Source organism: Typopeltis vanoorti, chromosome 5 (genome assembly GCF_054136105.1).
Source record: "Typopeltis vanoorti isolate ZY-2024b chromosome 5, IOZ_Tvanoo_1.0, whole genome shotgun sequence".
Taxonomy (NCBI): Eukaryota; Metazoa; Arthropoda; class Arachnida; order Uropygi; family Thelyphonidae; genus Typopeltis; species Typopeltis vanoorti.
In genome coordinates this window covers 158,118,041-158,139,983 of record NC_143553.1, presented here as the reverse complement: position 1 = coordinate 158,139,983, position 21,943 = coordinate 158,118,041, and the positions used below count along the sequence as shown (strand labels likewise).

Here is a 21,943-nt window from a genome sequence, read left to right as displayed (position 1 = left end):
CTCTAAGCAGTGGAGGAGTTGGCTATTGATGATTTTCTCCATTATTTTGGAGAGAGGACTGAGGTGATGGCAGTTGGGCTGTAGTTTGATGGTAGACTTCTTTTTAGGAATAAGATGGATATTAGATTGCTTCCATGCATTTAAATACGCACCAACAGATACGTAGAATAAATTATTATTTATATGGGTACTCCATGGAGTCCAAAGAGTCATCGCGGTAGACTCACTGTATTCATCAACACGATTCCTATCATACATCTCCTTAAACCTATTCACTGTTGGGGCGCTCACAGCTATCTCAGGCAATCCATTCCACTCAATCACCACTATCCAAGCAAAAAACTTAATCCACTTACTAACCACACTCTTAGACAGCTTCCAAGTGTGTCCTCCCCCCCTTGTTTTTCCTCCTCCTCCCTATCTGTTAAAATTTTTCTTCTGTGTCAATCTTATAGAATCCCTCTAGTTTCTATCGTATTCTCTCTCCTCCAGCTGTCAGCTAAACTCTGATAATCCCAAGTCGTTACACACATCAGTAAAAGGGTTTTGTTGTTCTTCACGAGAATCAAATTAATGATTTCGTATTAGTTATTGGCATTTGGAATTAATATACTAACTATATATTAAGTACAATGTAATTTAATAGCGAGTATAAGTGGAGAACGTCTTCAAAATATAAGCGGAAAAAATCTTAATTTTAACGGTGATTAAAGTTATTGACAGTCCTGCAACATTACGTGCGTTTATAATTTAATACCATCGAGAAAAGATTTTTCAAATGCATCATTTAAAATAAGAAATGGAAAAAATCAATTGCTTGAAACTGTAATATTTTTATTATGTTTTATGGTTATTCATGAAAATAATAATTCAAGGAAATAAATAAAATGTATCATTATTTAGTTTGAAAGTGCTTCATTTCAAGTGTGTTTTTAAATATTATCGATTTGTCGTCTTGCAGTCAAATAGTTTATGATTCACGTTTTTTCAACACATCTGTTTGGCAAATCTTCTTCTGCAGCTTCTCCCACTTAAGTGGGGTCACTGTTGATGATGAGTCTCCTCCACATCCTCCTGTCTTAGGCTGTCACCACATCCAAGTTCTTCATCTTCAAGTCCTCTTCTACCAGCTCCCTCCATCTCTTTGGCTGCCCACGCTTCCTCCTTCCTTGCACATCCATCTGCATGACCCTCCTTCCCACATATTCGTCCTCCCTCCTCATCACATGACCAAACCATGTCAACTTTGCCTCCTGTATCTTCGCTCCTAAGTTCGTAACTTTCACTGTTCCCCTGACATAGTCATTTCTCAGACGATCCTTTCTGGTCACACCGCACATCCACCTAAGCATTCTTATCTCTGCTACTTCCATCCTGCTGATGTTAAAAAATAACATCAGCAGGATGGAATGCTATAGAAACTATGGCCTCAGGGCCATAGTTTCTATAGCATACGTCATAGCTGGCCTCACTACTGTCCTATAGATTTTGCCTTTCAGATTGATCGGCACCCTCTTATCGCATAACACTCCAGCCATCTCCCTCCAGTTCCTCCAACCCGCTTGTATCCTGCATCCCACTTCCTTCTCAGCTTCTCCATCTTCTTCCACTGTTGAACCTAAATATCTAAAGTCCCTCACCTTCCTGATGACACTTCCTTCCAGCTTCAGATCCGTCTCCTGGCCACCGCTCACTGTGCAACACATATACTCTGTCTTACTTCTGCTCAGTCTCATACCTCTCTCTTCCAGTACTTTTCTCCCTCTTTCCAGTTTAGTTCCCGCTTCTTCTCTTGAATCTGCACACAGCAAGATGTCATCTGCATACAACATTGTCCAAGGCGCATCTTCTGTCACCTCCTCCGTCACCACCTCCATCACAATGTTAAACAAAAACGGACTTAATGCTGTCCCTTGATGCAAGCCAACTGTTACTTGAAAACTTTCTATCTGTCCTAGACAGGTCCGAACACTTGTCTTCACATTTCTGTACATCTCCCGCACTAACCTGACATATTTCTCTGGGACCTTCTTCTCCCTCAGACACCGCCAGACTTCTTGCCTTGGCACTCTATCGTATGCTTTCTCTAGATCAATAAATGCCAGATGTAGCTCCTGTTGTTTCTCTCGAAACCTTTCCATCATCTGCTGTAACTCAAAGATAGCATCTGTTGTTGATCTGGAAGTTGGCAAAGAATTCATTATCATTATTATTGCTCAGAAATAAGCAATTATGCTGAATAAATAATTATTTATAAATTATAAATCCTTCCCGCCCCAAAAAAAGCCTGTTTATATTTGGGAAGATGCACCAGCGGTTTTTATTTTTCAATGCATTGTAGAATTGAAATCAAGATTTGAAATAAAATTTGAAATTTGAAATAAGAGTAATTACTTTTATATCAGCAAACGTTTAATTAAACACAGATCAATAGAGAATGATGCGTTCATTTGATATTTATTTGGTCTTATACAGAAGAAGGCCACCGCTGTAGTCTGTTTATGCTCCTGAGATTGACGCATTTGGTACTTTAATCTCAGAAGAAAGAAATAAAAGTCATTTTGATGAGTTTATGTGTAGACAGGAAATAAATGATGCAAGCAGTTATAGAGTAATTTCGTTTATTTAAATTAAACTACACGGAATAATAATTTAAATAAGCGTTACTAATTCTATTTCTATATTAAGGTGTGTGTTATCTATTGCTGAAAAATTCTAGAGTGTTTTCCTAAAAAAAAGTAGATATACTAATAGTACAATACGTTTAAGCAGTTTGGTTGTACAGTTTTACAATTTCTGTTTCCGTGATTAAAAGCCCTTTGACATGCGAAAGAATGAAAAACGATATGAAGTGTTTTTTTATTATTTTATTTTTAAATTAATTCTGAATAATTTTTCTTTCTCATGAAAAAATATTGCTTGGTGTTCTGTGATAACAGATTGACATCAGAAAGTCGTTAGCGTCAATCGCTCCTCTTTACTTACGCAGAAGTTTCTTGACGTTTTTTTATCTTTCTTTCCCGGTTCTGTGACGCATGGCATGCGATCTGAATATCACGTGATCTGCGTTCACCTGCGGTTAATTAAATGAACAGAAGCGTTTTAATTGAGATAATCAATCGAAAAATGACATGCATATTAATAATAGTATTATTTACAAACTATTCGTAAACTATTATTTTAAAGAATCCGTAAATTAGGCTGGAATTACGAAGTGAGAATCTTTTTTTTTTTTTTTTTTTGGTGGTTTTCCCTTTAAACACGAATCAAAACCTATTTTCCATGCCAGTCTGTTGTCGAACAAAGAGTAAATAAAATGAATCAGGAACTGAGGGAGCGAATCTCCGTAATGTGTTGGCAAATTATATATTCTTAAACGAAACTGCTATTTTAGAATAAAACCAAGATGCAGAATTTTATTTTCTTACCTTCCGTTCCGAGCTTGATCGAAGTGTTTCATTTTATTTTTTGAAGGCATTACAAAGTTATCAAGTTTTCACCTAGCATTGTAAGAATGTTGCGTAATATTTCAGACTTGTGAAACACAGACTCATCGCAACCAGGAAAGACATTAAAATTATAAGGAATAAAACGAACAAGCCACCAATAAAAGACGTAGTAAAACAATTATTACTTGCATAACCGAGACTTCGCCAAGGAGAAAGATTAGAAGGGACAGACAAGGAAAATTAACTGCCGCTGTATACTGCTTAGAGAGAGAAACAGAGAGAGAGAGAGAGAGAGAGAGAGAGAGAGAGAGAGAGAGAGAGAGAGAGAGAGAGAGAGAGAGAGAGACTAATAACTCGATTCAAGTTTATATGGGATAAATAAGTGGACGACGTCATTTATTCCAGAGATGGCAATTCGTTTAGTATTATGAGAGGCAAATGAGTTTCGCGTTTTATCGGTTAATTGTGTGTGTCCAACGGCTGGTTTGGCTGTTTGCTGAAGCAAAAAACTTAAGTTTCTTGGAAGAAACCGTTTACTTCATCTGTAGTTGTTCCACGTGCACTGTTAAGGATTCCAAATCATTAAATCAATAAGTGTTCTTTCATTTTCTACACAATCGTTTCCGTAACTTTTAATATACGAACTGATGATATTTTCTGAATATATTTGTATTTGGCTTCTGAAATTAAAAACCCATATACGTTTCGAATAATTTTGTTTAACAATATTTATACTTGAATTTGAAACATTTCTCAAAGTTGTTAGTATCATCGTTTAGACATTGAATAATATCATTCTTGTCCCATATTAGAAACCCTTAAGATGTAACTCACAAACGCTACTATTATTATTATTATTATTATTATTATTATTATTATTATTATTATTATTATTATTATTATTATTATTATTATTATTATTATTATTATTATTTTATTTTTTTTTTTATCGCTATTTTTGATATTACCTTTGATCGCTTAACCTTTTTACTTCATTCGAGATCCGATCCTTTTTACTTTCTCTTTCTGTGTAACCTATTGTATTTTCTGATGATTTTAATATTATTTCCTTTAATTTGCGCCAATGTTCTTCGATGTTTATATTCTGTTTTGGCAGTTCCTGAGAAGCAGCACAAATTGATAAAAGACACATCGGAACTCCGTCAAGAATTTAATTCCCTGAAACAACAATACGAAGTTTTAAACCAACAACAACATAAAGAAGACCTTGTCATAAACGGTCTTCCAGAAACCGAATCCACAGAAAATCTCAGAGACGTAGTTATAAAGTTAGGCCATGCAATTGACATCCCCTTACAACATAATGATATTCAGACCATAAATCGGTTTCCCAGGAAGAACAGAAAACAAGGTTCGCCACGACCGGCCAGTCATAGTTAGTCTGACAAGCAAGGCTACAAGAGACAATCTCATAAAAGCCAGCAGACTGAAAAAACCAGTAGTCAAGGATTTAAATGCATCGCAAGACAATACGCCAATCTTTCTATCTGAATATTTAACACCTTTCAATCAGAATCTTTTGTACAAAGCGAGAAAGGAAAAAACAGAAAAAAAGTATCAATTTTTATGGATCAAAGACGGCAAAATATTCTTGAGAAAGTCACAGACTTCAAAGTCTATACAAATAAAAAGCTCGGAAGATATAGACAGGTTGCCAGAGTGAAACAAAAGACTCCAACTTAGTTCAATAAGAAGATCTCAACACAACAAAAATGAATGTGAACCATCAGATAGATGTAATTACACCTCGAAATCATCAGCAATTGCACTTTCGAATCTCTTGATGCATGGAAACAAAACACAGTACAAGCGAGAGGTCTCTCAATCTTGCATATTAACATCAGAAGCATCCGAAAACATTGGTTATTATTGCAGGTTTATCTGAGGAATTACACTGATGTTATTGATATATTAATTCTTACAGAAGTATCCATAAATAATGACAAAGCGACTGTTTTCCAAATTCCAGGCTTCCAACAAAATAGATCATGCCGCCAAACAAGAAGAGGGGGTGGAATATTAATATTTATGAAACAAAAATTAATAGCAAAAGAAATGGCCTATCAGTTTGAGCATGCTGAAACCCTCTGCCTCGAAATCATTAATAGCACGAATACACAGCATTCCATAATACTAAATGCTATTTACAGGCCACCAAACCTAAACATGATAAAATTCTTACACGAACTCAATTGCTGTCTTTCAAGCCAAGAAATATGCTCAACCGAACACTAATTGATAATTGGGACATAAACATAAACATTGCAAATGAAAACCAGAACAACACTGTACAATACCTAGACACACTATCCATGTACAATCTAATACCAACAATAACATCATGTACTAGAGAAGAAATATTCGGAAATACTATCACTGCCTCCTGTCTAGACCATATAAACGTCCGAGCATCACCAAATAATTACACTGCTTCAGTCATAAAGTGCAAAGTAGCAGACCATTACTTCACCGCTCTAAACCTGCACACCAAGACAATACCCATGCAATGTCCCACAGAAGAAAAACGACAGAAAACAATAATAGACGAAGAAATAGTCAACCACGAAATAAGAAAAACAGACTGGGAACACCTGGCATCAGATTTAGCAGATATCTTATACAACAATATTAAACTCACACTGGAGGAAATATATTAGAAAGCTACAAAGAAAGTCCGAATTAGATCAAAAACAACACAAAATCCTTGGATAACACAAAACGTAATCCTAGAAATACACAGAAAGGACGCTTTACGGAAAGAATTAAAGCGATATCCAAATAACACAACTTTAAAAACTGAATATAAGATAACAAGGAATCGCCTTACAACACAAATCAGAAATGCAAAAAGAAGCTACTACAGAGACAAACTAACCTCCGCACAAAACAACATGAAACAAACCTGGTATCTGATTAATGAGATGCTAGATTCTGTTCCCAACACCACTGCCTCCGAAACCATAAAACACAGCTTCATGAAAGACGCAAAACCTATCCAACAACTAGCAAATGACTTCCAATACTTTGCAGACTCCATCCAAGAACTTCACAGAAATATTCCCCCAATCACAAAACGAGACCCTCCACTTGGACCGCGATCAAAACAGACATTATCGTTCCCAACCATAAAAGAAGCAGAACTTCTCTCAGCAATACATCAAGTCAAACCAAACAAAGGCCCAGGAATAGATCGTATCAGACCTAAAGATATAAAGCAACATGCAACTAGTTTAAGTCCTATCCTACTAAAACTAATAAATAAAATATTTAAAACAGGACAGATACCAAGTATGCTAAAGTCTGCCATAATTACACCCATATACAAACATGGAAAAAGAAATTTAATCAGCAATTACAGACCCATAGCAACATTCCAATTATCAATCAAATTATGGAGCGGATCATACTGAAGAAACTCACAGCATACACTGAGATCTTTCATATTATCCCGAAAACACAATATGGATTTCAGAAAAATAAGAGAACAACATCTCTCTTGCAAGACTTTACAGACGTAATTAATACCGCCTTAGAGAAAAACAAAATTTCCATGGTAGTCTTTATAGATCTATCCAAAGCATTCGATACACTTACACATCAAACCTTGTTAGAAAAGCTGAGGCATGTTGGAATAGACGGGCCTCTTCACAGGTGGTTTACAAACTACCTTCAAAATAGAAAGCATATCACACGTATCGGATCAAACCGAAGCAGAGAGCTACCAGTAACTACCAGAGCTACCGTTGGGGAGAGTACAGGGAGCTGTACTCTCCCCAACTCTATTCAACATTTACACGCACGATATTAATCAGCTACCACTCAAAGGTAAGATATTCCAATACGCAGACGATACAGCAATAATATCCATCCATAATAACGCAAGCATAGCCCAAACAAATATGCAACATGATATAAACCTGATCACAGACTGGCTCACGAAAAACTCCATACACCTAAACTCAGAAAAGACAAAATTAATGATATTCAGAAATCCACTGACTCGACCAGTTGATAACAAATATATAACCATCCAACATCCACTTTCCAACACAAAAAACACACAGAACAGCAAAACCAATACAATCACTCAGGTAGAAACAATACGATACCTTGGAATTTACCTCGATGCAGATATGAACTGGAATAGCCATATAAAACATCTACACAACAAACTCCGAACAATAAGTGGCAAACTCTACAGCTTAAAAGACATAGTTCCCATACGCCTAAAAACACTAATATACAAAGCACTATGCCAAAATATTCTAAGATACGCTATAACAACGTATGCTTTCTGTGAACCCTACAAATTAAATAGATTAATGTCGCTACATTACCAAATGACAAAACTGATCTTTTGGGAACAAAGAGAAAATCACGACCTTATAAACATTGCAATGGCAGAACACAAAATACTGACAGCAAAACATTTATGTCACTATGCAGCCTTTCTAAAACATTATTTCGATGCCAACTACAGGGCAGTTAGAAATACATACCGTATGACCAGACATCAGACTACTAATTATATCACATATAATTACAATAATCACTACGGAAAGGCCACGCGAAACTTCTACATCCCAGACATGATAAACAAATTACCTTTTGAATACAGAAACCTTACAAACTACAATAGCCTGAAAAGAGCTCTAAGGAGATACTACGAACAAGAAACACGCACAAACAAAATACCATAGAAACTTAATGAAGCACAATATATTCGCTCAGGCTTCCAGTTCAGCGACGCATCAATACATTCCAAGTTATTGTGTGTGTGTGGAGGGGGGGGCTTGTGAATTTTTCAATCATAAATTTCGTAGCATCCAAACACAGCAAAAAAAAACAATACATAATAACCAACTGGTGTCATCCTCAGATAAGCTTACATATAAGCTTCGAGGATGAAAGGAAGAAAAAAATTAGTTCTCATCCAAGATGTATCATATGTAACCAAACGCATGTAAAGTACGTATCACATGAAAACCAATGTATGTATTATATGTAAACCAATGTACGTAATGTAAATATCACATGTAAACAAATGTAAGTAATGTATCATATGTAAACAAATGAATGTAATGTATATAATAATTGTAACAAATGTATGCAATGTAAAAAAAAAAAAATTTTAAAAGTAAATCATGAGTTTACACCGTATGTTTGAGAAAATAAGGACACATAATATTCAGATTGCATAAGTGTAAATACTGTTGTATAATCACACCTTTTCAAACTTAAAAAAAAAAAAATAGTAAACCACAACATGTAATATTATACAACTTATGTAACTCTGAACAATATAATTGTAAATTATTATTATGATTGTTATATAAAAAAACTGTTATCATCATTACTATTTAAATCTCATTATATGTAGCACAAAGTGCTGAACCTTGTAAAATAATGTACTGAATAGACGATCATTGTATACATGTAAATATTTGAAAGAACAACAAAAAAAAATTTAAAAAAAATTATTATTATTATTATTATTATTCTAGTCGTTATTATTATTATTATTATTATTATTATTATTATTATTATTATTATTATTGTTGTTGTTGTTGTTGTTGTTATTATTATTATTATTGTTATTGTTATTATTATTTTAAAAAAAAACTTTATGTACGAGAAAGTATTTGTTATGCATAATTGTGTTCATATAATGTATGTAATTTATCTGAAAAAAAATGTAATTTTTATATTTTTCTTAATTTCTATAATATTATAATGTAATATTATATGTATGCAAGACATAATAAAGTGTTAAAAAAAAAATTGAACTTTCATGAAATCCCAGGACGCATCGCGTGAGGCCACTCTACCCTACCAGTCCATCATCGTGCAGTAACACCACACTATTCTAATCCCTTTGATGTAGTCGTTTCCCCGCATATTAGATCAGTGTGCCTCGCTATAAACATCTTAAAAAAGATGATACTCGATCGGGATCAGAATGGCTTCTTGGAGAACTTGTCTTTGCATCTATAAAAAATTACTGCACAGAAATGGTATCTCTCTCTCTCATTCACACACACACACACACACACACACACACACACACACACACACACACACACACACACACACACACACACACACACACACACACACACACACACACACACACACACACACACACACACACACACACACACACACACACACACACACAATGATAAACGAAGCTAAAGTATCAATTGACCACTACAGACTACTACAAAAAACCAGGAACAGGCTAACTTAGCTCAGCCTACTCAGCTATACTCCCATGCCGTTAAAAACAACTAAAACAAAGACGAACCTGAAAACAATTCTTGCTAATAAATTAATAGTGAAACCGATAGCACAGATAAACACCGAAGAAACCAAAAATATCATAAAAGAAAAAATAGATCCAATAAAAATCAAAATCGGAATCAAATCACTAAAAGGAAACGTATTAACAAAGGAGGAGTCTTAATTGAATCCAAAGGAAAGATCGACATCATAGACTTGCTACATAACGAAATCACGAAGGAATGCAAAAACACGTTAGTTGCAAATCCCAGTAAGAAACACATTTCAAGGCTAATTATATATGACATTCCCAGTGAAATTGATACGAACAACGCAATTGACTCGATCCGCATGCAGAACGAACTGTTCAGTGGCGATACAAAAATGACAAACAAATTTATCATGACAAATAAAAAAACGAACAAGAGAAACTTGATTATTGAAGTCGATCCAACGGTGAGGACCAAATTGTTGAGAGCCGGTGTAAAAATGCTTCGGAGAATTTGCCATTGTTCAGACTACATAAGCGTTCTGAGCTACTTTAACTGCAATAAATTTCACCATCATACAAGAGATCGCAGGGGAAAAACCACCTGTCCATTCTGCTCTAAAGAACATATGTTCAGCGAGTGCCCACGAAACAAGTAAGAAATAAACTGCATAAATTGCCAAAATCACAACAAACAAGCCAAAACCAAAAACGACTGCAAACACATGGCATTAAGCAAAGACTGCCCGACATGCAACTACTACAAACAGCTCAAAATTCAAAACATAGAGTATGGAAAGCAACAATAAAGCTAACAGAAACAGCCCTACATCCCTGGCATGCCTTCATATAAATCTTCATTTATATGAAGATTTATATGAAGGTCTATTAAGGCTGTTAATAACTTAACAGAACTTATAAATAGAAAAAGTATAAGACTAGCATTAATACAAGAACCCTACAACATCAACAACAAAATATGCGGCTTTCCAAGTAATTTTAAAATATTTTCCAAAGGATCTGAAAGAAAGAGAGCTGCAATACTCGTGGTCAACCCTGAAGTCGAGGCAATATTAATATCGCAGCACAGCAACGAGGACTCGGTACTTATCGAAATTACGTACAGAGGAATTAAAACTTTGGCTCCAAGTATATATATAAACTATGACGCTGACATAAAATACGACTTAGAAAAAATGGGCAACATCTTGGATTTTACCATCAATTCGGTTTTATAGTTTAACGAAAGCACAAACAATAGAGGTAAAATTTTGGAAGGGTTCATAGCATCAAATTCCCTACACATACTAAACGACGACTGTAACACTCCATCATTCGAAAATACTGGAGGAAGCAGCTTCATCGATCTAACAATGGCAAACAACGCTATTTTACCCCGGGTTTCTGGATGGAGATACGAAGAAGAGCTGTTCTGACCATCGCATAATAAGTTTCATTATCAGTAACAAAAATTTAAACGGAACAGACAACGCAAACCATCGCATTAACATCAAGTACTTCACCAATAAAACCAACCTAGAGATATTTATAAATGTATTAAAAAGAGATTTTTCAAGCTTAATCTCAAAACATCATCTTGATGCGAACAACGAAAAACAGCTCAGCTTAGACAATAACCTAGCCATCTGGGCAACAGCACAAACCGATATAGACTTCCTTGCTTCTGCACGTTCATCAGGTCTGAAAAAATCCAGCGATCAAACACTCAGAACAACCAAGAAGCTAAACCTCGATGGAAGAAAATCAGTACCGTGGTGGAACAACGAACTAACAGTCCTAAGAAAACGTGTCAACGCACTCAGACCATTATACCGAAGAACATAGAATAACCAAGATTTAAGAGAGAGTAGAAGAGAACTGCTATAAAGCCAAATACAGCTATCAGTCCAAAATTACAAACGCGAAAAAAAGAATCATTGAAAAAATTCTGTACAGTTTCAATAACTACATATATAAATTAGCAGCAAGCAAGAGTAAGACAACACCTATATTATCGACTATCAAGAAAACAGAACGCACCTACACTAAAAACTTAGCGGAAACTGCAGCTATTATGATAGAAAAGTTTATTCTCGATGACGACGAATCAACAGATGAAGAAATCCACAAATCTTACAGACAAAGAATGGAAACAGACATAGACACTCCTGACACCGACTTATTTGCAACTAATGAAATCGAGTTAGTATTAAGATTAATGGATCTAACAAAAACTCTTTGAGAAGATAAAATAACCAGTGATATACTTCTAAGAGCGTTATTCGAATTCCCCGAATTCATAAACAACAGTTAACAACGAATGTCTAAAACGAGGACGATTTCCTTCAATATGGAAACGCTCAAAAATTATACCCATAATCAAACCAGGAAAAGAAACATCCGACGAAATTAACAAATACAGACCAATCAGTCTCATAAATGTTGCTGGTAATGCACTAGGAAAACTTCTAATAAACCGAATAATGCACTATGCCTACTCAGGAAACCTATTAAGCAGCAATCAATACGCATTCTGACCTCAGTCCAGCACAATAGACGCAATTATGGAAGTGAAAGAGTTCGAAGAACAGTCTACAGCAAAAAAAAAAGACGTACTACTGATCTCACTCGATGTACGAGGAGCCTTCGATGCTGCGTGGTGGCCCGCCATAATCAATCAATTAATAGATTTAAAATGCCCTAAAAACTTACTCAACCTTAAAAAAAGTATTTTACAGACAGAAGAGCAACCAGGACATTAAAAACCAACTATAACGAAAGAAATCAAACGAGGCTGTCCGCAAAGTTCCTACTGTGGGCCAGGTTTCTGGAACATCCAGTACGACTCGCTATTAAGACTTCCTTTCACTACTGAAACAAAAGCCATAGCTTTCGCCGATGATGCAATGATAATGATTGGGGGAAGCGTCGGCTTTCAGTTAGAAGTAATGGCTAACGAAGAACTCTTTAAAATTGCAGAGTGGGCACGCGAGAAGAAAGTGACTTTCAACAGCACCAAGTCTAAAGTGCTCCACATCTCACGAAAAAAATCAAAACAACCTGTAACAGCCTTCCTACACTGAGAAGTTCTCGAGGTAGCCAGTGAGCTAAAATACCTAGGAGTAACAATAGACGAAAAATTCACCTTCGATAAGCACATCTCATATGTTGCCGAAAAAAGCTTACGAGTAGTAAACCGTCTAGCTAAGTCGGCAAGAATTAAGTGGGGATTACGCCAACGAGCACTGAAAACAATATATACCGCAGCTATACTACCAATGATATCTTATGCTGCACCTGCCTGGAAACATACACTAAAATCAAAGATAAACCGACAAAAACTAAACAGAGTTCAACGCCTTATAGCCATACGCATAATCAAAGGATACAAGACAATATCTTTCGAGGAAGCTTGCGTTATTGCAGCCGATCTGCCTCAAAATACAAGAATTATCTCTTACATATGACGTCACTTCCGGAAGATATAATGAAAGTTACCACATCGATCCAAATTGTTACGAACGCCCGCTTCACTACAGTAAGTGGCCTCACCCAGCAAAGAAAACAAATATTAAGAAGAAGGAAAGCTCTGGAAGTGACGAATTCCAAATATACACTGACGGAAGCAAAACCGAAAGGAACGTCGGTTGTTCTTTCGTTGCCTATAACAGGCAGTCCATTATACAAGAACGCTGATAAAGACTGCATCCTGTCTGTTCCAACAACCAAGCAGAACAATCGCTATAGTTCATTCACTCACATATCTCCAGGAATTAGAAGTCAAAACCTCTCAGCAAAACACAGCAACGATTTACAGTGACAGTAGAAGCACTGTACACGGCCTAAAAAACAAGAACGACCGTATAGCGTTAATAGAACAGATAAGAAAGCTGGTTCTGAATCTCACTCTAGATGGATGGGAAACGAAGTTCTGCTGGGTGCATACTAGGATAGCAGGTAACGAGAGAGCGGATCAGCTGGCTAAAGAAGCGGCTAGAAACGAGTTATCAGAAATTCTCGAAATCTGCTTTAAAAACACTCCCAGAAGAAAAACGAATAGACATGTGGGAAGAAGAATGGAAAACATCAAAAAACAGATCAACAACAAAAAAATTCTAACCAATCATCAGAAGCAGACTCCAGCTGAAAAAAATGTCATTTCTCCAGGAATTAGCCACGCTACTAACGGGACATGGAAAACTAAGACACTACTTACACAAATGCCATATCCTGGAATGACCATCATGCTTTTGTAGTCCACACCTTCAACAGACTGTTGACCACATACTCTACGACTGTCAGCTGTTGGACTCCATCCGGATGTCCCTAATACAGCACATCATCACTTCCGGAGACAACTGGCCAGTGTCAAAAAAGAGACTGGAAGTTGACCTCGTTGGCAAAATAAATTTGCAAATGAGGTCAACTTCCAGTCCTTTTAATCTAACATAATTATTGATATTGTGTGAATTATATAGTGTTAATATATTATATATATATATATATATATATATATATATATATATTAACACTATATAATTGTGCATTATAATAAATGTAATATGAAAACTGATACAAAAATATAAATACAAATGTTAATCAGTACTTGTAAGCTACTTGTAATACTTGTAATATAAGCATTGTATGCAATGGAGCATGTAGGAATAAATTACTTCCTGGTAGGGTTGCTACTGGGAGGAAAACGCAACACACACACACACACACACACACACACACACACACACACACACACACACACACACACACACACACACACACACACACACACACACACACACACACACACACACACACACACACACACACACACACACACACAGAGAGAGAGAGAGAGAGAGAGATTGTGTTTTGTACTGCTTGTCAACATGCTCCGACATGTGAATATGACTAAGAATGTGCTTTTAAAGAAGAAATGAATAAAGTGAAAGTAGTGCTGAGGACAGAAAAATATTTAAAGTAATATTAACACCATCTCATAATAAAAAAACAGCAAAAAATTATGATTTTGAATCATAATTTATTGCTAATTTTGCATTTCTTTATTTTTTTCAGAAAAGACCTTTGACTTCCGAGCAGTAGTTTTGGAATTTTACTTTTTACTTGAACCCCCTTGACATGGCTACAAATGCTTCTAATGTTTCGTACAGACCACCAGACGACAGTGTTACTCCCGAAGATCTGGAAAAGGCACAAAGAGAGTTAAAAGAGGGTCCTGTAGTGAAAGAGAAATCAATCACAGCACTTAAGAGTCTTCTCAGTTGTAAGTATTTTTCTACTTTACTTCGATAGTGAAAATTATTGCACATCAAAAAAAATAATAAAATAAATGAAATAAAATAAAAAATAATAAAATTACAGCACGATAAAAATTACGTGCTGTAATTTGTTTTCTCACAAGTTCTCTTGATAAACTTCTAAACGATATTTATTTTAACTTATTAAATATCAAGCTAATAAGTATCTTGTTACAAATGAAACATGCAATAAAACAACAAAAATAATCTCATGATCTCAGTGTCATTTTACTTTCGTGATATCTTTACAGGTGCAGTGTCTCAACATTGTCCTGAACTGGATTAAACTTATGAATATGTAAAATTTTATGAAAATAATGATATAAATCCTCTAATGCTTTTTTTCCCAGAAAGAGTATGCGAGGCCATTTAGCTGTAACTTATAATCAATATGTATATCCAACACCACCCTTAACCTCCCGAAACAGTTGGTCTAACGTTTTCAATGATTTTATGGGCATCTGGGGAGGAGAGTAGGACAGATGACTGCGGCCATCCCGTGGTCTTTAACTCTAAGACAATATATTTGTCTGAATTATTTTGAGTTTTATGAAACTGGGGAAATTACATGCAGAATATTGAGACGCCATTAAAGTAGCATTTAGCTTACCAGTACTTTTTAAAACGCTGTTAACCGCCCAGAAAATAATATGAAGACAGGAGGGGATAGGTTTACACATCTGAATGAAAGGAAACGCAAAGAAAATTATAGATGGACGCACGCTGATGGAGAAAAAGCAGTTTCAATGATAACCTACGATCACTGTTGTATTGTGAACTACTTATTAGGCACATGAAGTATCCCCGTTGTGTGCTTGAAATTAAACTTGTCAAGTCATTAAGCCAACGTATTCGTTAGGCTTAATGACTTGATCCTAGGCATTCGTAAATCATTAAGATTTACGAATGGCTAAGGTCTTTCTTCTCACATTTCTCATCGAAGATGCAACACAATAACGCAAGAACTTTTTTCCTCCAACATCTGAACCATTGCGTGAAGCATTGACGAAATTGTATCATTAGGAGTGCAATTAACGGAAACAGTCAGAGAGGTGCTTTTTCATAAATTATATAACGCTATCCCGTTTCTTTTATCACACAAACTCAGAGCAATTTAACCCCTGCACTTAAATTACGCAATAAATTCGCAACCCCTTCTGAGTTTCGTAAAAAAAAATTTTTTTTCCCTCCTTTTATAATACACAATTAAATGTACTATTTTTTTTACCAATAACATCAACATTTATTATTATTATTTTGTGATTTATAAAATGTGCCTTATAAACTCTTGACATACTGCGCAGCTGTATGTCAAGAGCACAACTTTTGACATGTTACTGTTCCTCCTGCTCTGTTCTAGTTACGGTACATGCCACACACACACACACACACACACACACACACACACACACACACACACACACACACACACACACACACACACACACACACACACACACACACACACACACACACACACACACACACACACACACACACACACACACAAGAAACTAAAATAGAATTTGGAAGCGATTAATTAATTAATTTTCGTATGATGATACAGCGGCCGTGAATCCCTTTTACGGGAGGTACGGCACCATCTTAGTCCCCCAAATTTTACCCGGGCTCGGAACCGGCATCGCTGACGAATGAGACCTATGGTTGGGTCAGTATTCCTGACTAATTCCTGTAATTCTTGTGTGTTCACGGGACCGGTTTGCCTGCTTGCGGGATGAAAAACCCCAGATAAACTGGTGGAAAAACACTGCTGTCCACTCCCAAGACCGGCTAACTTGGCTATGGTTGAGGAAGATCCTTAAGCTCCTCACGTCTTCGACGGGAATCGAACTTAGAACACTCCTTCCATAGGCATATGGTTGCAAGGCGCAAAGCCACTAGGCGACCCACGCGGACTTGGAAGTGATATCATGCACCTACCTTCAAAGTGAGAGGACAGCCGAGCTTTCAAAAAAGTGATTTTAAGATTGATTAAACATAAAACAGATTGCATCTCAGTTAGTTTTTGTTCCGATCAAAATCATAATGCTTCAATTTACATGCGGTTTATTGTTACAAAATTTCAAAACGTTCGTAGGCAGGGATTTGTATCTCTGTTCAATCCCAGTATATTTTTTATTCATTTATTAAACCGATATGTCAATTTTGTTTTGAGTCAGATTTTGTATTAAATGTTTTGTATCTTATACACTGTCATAAGCTAAGAGCGTTCAGCTTGGTGACACGAAAAAAATACTCAAGCAGTAAAGTTGAATTTGATTTATTTGAGAAAGAGAAGAAAATATGATTAGAGGGAAACCTTAAAGTTGTAAATATTTATTTTCTTGTGGAAAATATTCATAAAACGCAACTTTTCCTTTGATTTTGAAGTTAGTGCACATTTAGTCTAGTATAAATTTTATTGGCACTGAGAGAGAGAGAGAGAGAGAGAGAGAGAGAGAGAGAGAGAGAGAGAGAGAGAGAGACCAGTTTTTAGTAATGTTTTTCCTGCACCAGGATGGTGCAGGAAAAACATTATGAAAATATTACACTCTCTGATGTAAAGAATGGTGTGAACAGAAAATAGCATCGAGTCCCATATTTATCCGAATCTCACTTTCCTAGACCCTCTGACCTATCATTGCTATGAATTCCTATTATCTGAAAACCATATTTTCAGATCATAGGAATTCATGGATGTAATTTCGTGATTGCAGATTAATAAAGGAAAAGTCTATTTATATGTACTTCATGCACTTATAGTTCGTTTCGGTTGCTACAACGCAATTCGTTTAATGACCAGTTTTATGAACATTGCACACATTTCGTCTTATAAACATGTCGACTAAGAGCAGAGGAACAAGTAAACAGCGAAAATTCTGATCTTTTTAGCAATTTAGCCTCCAGACGATCATTTGTTGGAAAAGCCCATATAAGGAATCCCCTCATCCAGAAGGGTGCAATATACCGTCGTTCTTCCCACTGCGCCACGGAGGCGCTTAAATAAAGTTTTTTTTTTTTTTTTTTTTTGTAATTACAGTCAAACATAGCCCATGAGGACAACTTCCCATCAATGTAATGGTTTCCTCTGAAGGATTTCTTCATGTTTGTTAGCATTTGACTTATTCCATATACGTCTTTCTGTATTTCTTCTTTTCGACTAGATGGACTTCCTCTGGGCCTTTTTATTCAACTAGTCCAGAATTACTCGATTTTTACGACACCCACGTGGAGTTGTTCATTCTGTAGAATCGATCAGAAAAAGTACACATGTCTACGACTAAATTCTGTTCAGGATTAGAATACCACGTCTAAATATAAATATTCGTGTGAATATCATATTTCTAGACATTTCTTGTTATACTGGACTTGGAATAATGTAATTTATGGCGGATTTATAGACCTGAAATGATTTTATAAACGGGGAGGCGATGACTTCCAGGCACCGCCCCTCATTTTGTGTGTTGAGGGCGGGCGAGGACGCCTTCCTTTGTTTTTAATAAACCTGAAAGTAAAATACGAAATGTACTTCTTGAATCATCACAAACGGAACTCACTATGCTCGATCCAGTTCAGAGTTATGAGTTATCACTGTAAGTGTGTAAAAGACCAATTTTTATTTCTTGGAAGATTTCAATACCTCTATTGCTTATTGTCAAAAAATCGTTTGGCAAATTGTCTGCTGATGAATTCATGCATATTCCAAATGTGAACAAAAATTGGTGGAGAAGATAAGAATACACGCAATTTACAGACAAAAAATACTGTTGGTGGTGGCGAAGATGGCACTGATGGTAGTTGTGTGTAGTAGAGGAGACGGTTAGATATGCGTAGTGGAGTGGAGTAGAGTGCCCTCTCGCGGTGAGTCCTTGGACTCCTTGGAGGTGTCACGTAATAATAATGATAATAATAATAATAATATTATTATTATTCAAACGTAAAACTTACACAGACGGATGGCAATTTTATATTTTCCAATTTGTTTAATTGGATACACGGCAGGTGTATTCATTTAAAAAATTAAGAAATGCCATAAAAGTTTATTTCTATTGATAAAATACACTCAATGGAAGTCCGTAGGATTAATTAATTATTATATAATTAATTATTTATTTTATAACTCGCGAATAAAGGTTCGCGAGTTATAAAATAAACGAAACTACTAATAATTATCAGAAAAAATCTGAGTGAGAGAGAGAGAGAGAGAGATAAGAATCTCTTCCACTCTTGTTGTTAAGGGATTTACGTAGTTTTCTTTATAAAATAGCCCAAGAAGAATTTGTTCCCAATACCGAGGAGAACTTTCTGTTGTCGTTCCTCAGAGTGAGGAAGTACAGTGTCCAAAGTACTTTTCGCTCCATCAGAACCCACTACTCCATCAAGAAGATGCATTCCAAGTTGTTCAAACCCTCGGAATTCACAGACGTGCTGAACGTGTTTCGAGCGAATGCCATTCACGTGTTGCCTAATCGAGGACCCGGAGGAGAGGTCATCCTGCTTGCGAGGGTCGGTGAGTAATCTCAGCCTTGTTTCATTCTGATTTTAATTGGAACGTCAAATCAAGTGAATATTCAATCTTGGTTAGCGACTCAAATCACGTTTCATGATTGAACACGTAGGTGGTGGTGGCCTGTCTAAAATTGCCTTTTAACTTTTTGCTTACTACAGCAATCAAACACGCGATTCTTTCACGAGAGAGGGATGTTCTAACAGGAACTACTGCACATTTCATTTGCAGTTGTTCTGTGCAACTGGCAGTAAAAAAAGCAACGTTAATTCTCTTAAAACTATCCTCCCTTTCACACGACAACATTTAACTGCAGGTTTGGAATAAGTACTTTTTAACTGAAAACTTTTCCCACATTTCAGGTGTTCTGGATCCCAAAGTAATGGAGTTCAATGACGTCGCGAGGGCTGTTTTGTTATCTCTGGAATGGGTTCTGAATTACGAACCAACGCACATCAACGGAGCCATAACGATTACTGACCTCGGCGGTATGGGACTCAACCACATTAGAAAATATTTCAGGATTTCTGTGATCCAGCAAGTTATAAGATTCATTCAGGTAAGTTCTGATTATTGAAGTGTTACGCACAGAATCGCACTCAGGAAGTGGCAACCATCCTTCATATTGGATTGGTTGTCCAGATAAATATCAAATCATGAAAAAGCACATGGTAGAACAGTTGCCATAACAACATCAGTGTTGTTATCGCAACTTAATTCTCCTAATAAAAATAGGTTCAACATTAGAGGTGTAAAGTTGAACATTTTCTCCCTTTCTGTTTATTTACAGGAAGGGCTTCCGCTACGATACAAACAGTCCCACGTACTTAATATGCCCTTAATAGCGAGATCGGTCTATGCTTGTATTCAGCCATTCCTGTCAGAAAAACTAAAGAAAAGGGTAAGTACGTAGATTGAACTAAGGAGTAGAAGAGATATTGAGAGAGGAGAGATTTTTTTTTTTCGTGAGGGGGGAGAGGATGGATCATCATTCGTTCATTTGATATTCAAACATTGAGTGTTGCATGTTGCTGATAATGAGTGGATAAAGGACCACATATCACAGTATGTCCATCAAACGGAGCGATTTACTTAATGGATACTAAAGATGCCCACATACCTTTACCACCCATTAAGTAAACTTAACTCCATTAATTAAATATTTTGCGCAAGTAAAATTAAAAAACATTTGGAAATTTCGAGGACACCATTAAAATGAATGAGAAAAGTTTGCACTTTTAAAGCCTGCCTTTTTAGATCTTTAGATTCTGATTCGCTACTGCATTATGTCTTCATGACATTTGGGGTACAGATAATTTCTGATTCAGTGTTAGAATAAAAAAATGGCGCTTGTGCATCTGTGGTCTGCATTCCTAACTGACTTAAATGCAATTGTAGTGATAGTAATTGTAACGTTGCGACTTCTCACTAATCTGTATGCCTTACACAATGTTATTTCTGTTTTGCAGATAATCTTCCACAACAGCCTGACGGATCTCCACAAAGTTCTTCCACCCGCCTATTTGCCATCGGACTACGGAGGTCTTCTCGAACCTCTGGAAGGAATGGAAACGTTCAACAAGTTGAAAGAGTGGGAATCCGCTTACTTATCTTCCTTTCAGTATGGCTATCGTAAGAAACCCTCTTGAGTGTTCATCTGAAAAGGATTCCTCTTAGTTAAAGGAAGTCACACCGTAAGAAGCAGTATCGGTGCCAACGCTTGTCTCTGATCGGATCACAAATAAGCATTCATTTGGCATTGGGTCACTTTAAAATTATTACTACGTGCTGGGCTAAACACTTAAAAGGAATAATACGAATTCAATTTGTGGTTTAATAAATACGTTATGTATTATTATTTTTTTGATAGATCAATATTCAATTCAGATTCACACCAAACATATGAAATTTCAAACTTTTCAGCACCTTTTATATACTGACTTCCTCAAGTACACAAACACACATTGATTTAAGACTAGATGAGAAAGATTATTGGTATATTTTTCTGATGGTTTGTCGATTGTTTCTTGTTCTATTTGAAGAATTATAGATAATTAAATTAAACAGCGAGGAAGGATTTTTTAATCCTTGGCAGGAATAATGGTAATTAAATACCCTTAATTCTTCCCTATCTCGAATCTTGCCATATACAATCTTTTCCTGTCTCCCAAAAATTAACAAATCTTTCGTAATTCTGTAACCAACCCCTTTTATTTCCTCAGAGAGCAGTAAAGCAGAAGAGAGTAGCCGAAATAACGAAAAATATATAAAAAAGAATAAACCACACACACGGCAATGAAATCAACTTAAATCTAAATACTTATAATCAGACATGAGCCTCGTTATAAGTAGAAGAACCATATACATCTGTATATAAAAT

At 36.0% G+C, this 21,943-nt stretch overlaps 1 protein-coding gene across 1 annotated transcript in view; it reads left to right on the top strand.

The window, feature by feature from the left end:
• LOC150106991 (clavesin-1-like) overlaps positions 1–21,480 on the top strand; it is a 41,167-nt gene extending 19,687 nt beyond the window's left edge. Inside the window, exons 2-6 of the mRNA XM_090392865.1 lie at positions 14,815–15,022; positions 19,324–19,566; positions 19,926–20,122; positions 20,354–20,464; positions 21,033–21,480. Coding sequence (XP_090248991.1) covers positions 14,878–15,022; positions 19,324–19,566; positions 19,926–20,122; positions 20,354–20,464; positions 21,033–21,212 — 876 coding nt within the window. The 5' untranslated portion in view covers positions 14,815–14,877 and the 3' untranslated portion in view covers positions 21,213–21,480. The remainder of the gene's footprint in view (positions 1–14,814; positions 15,023–19,323; positions 19,567–19,925; positions 20,123–20,353; positions 20,465–21,032) is intronic.
• Positions 21,481–21,943: the final 463 nt, after the last annotated feature.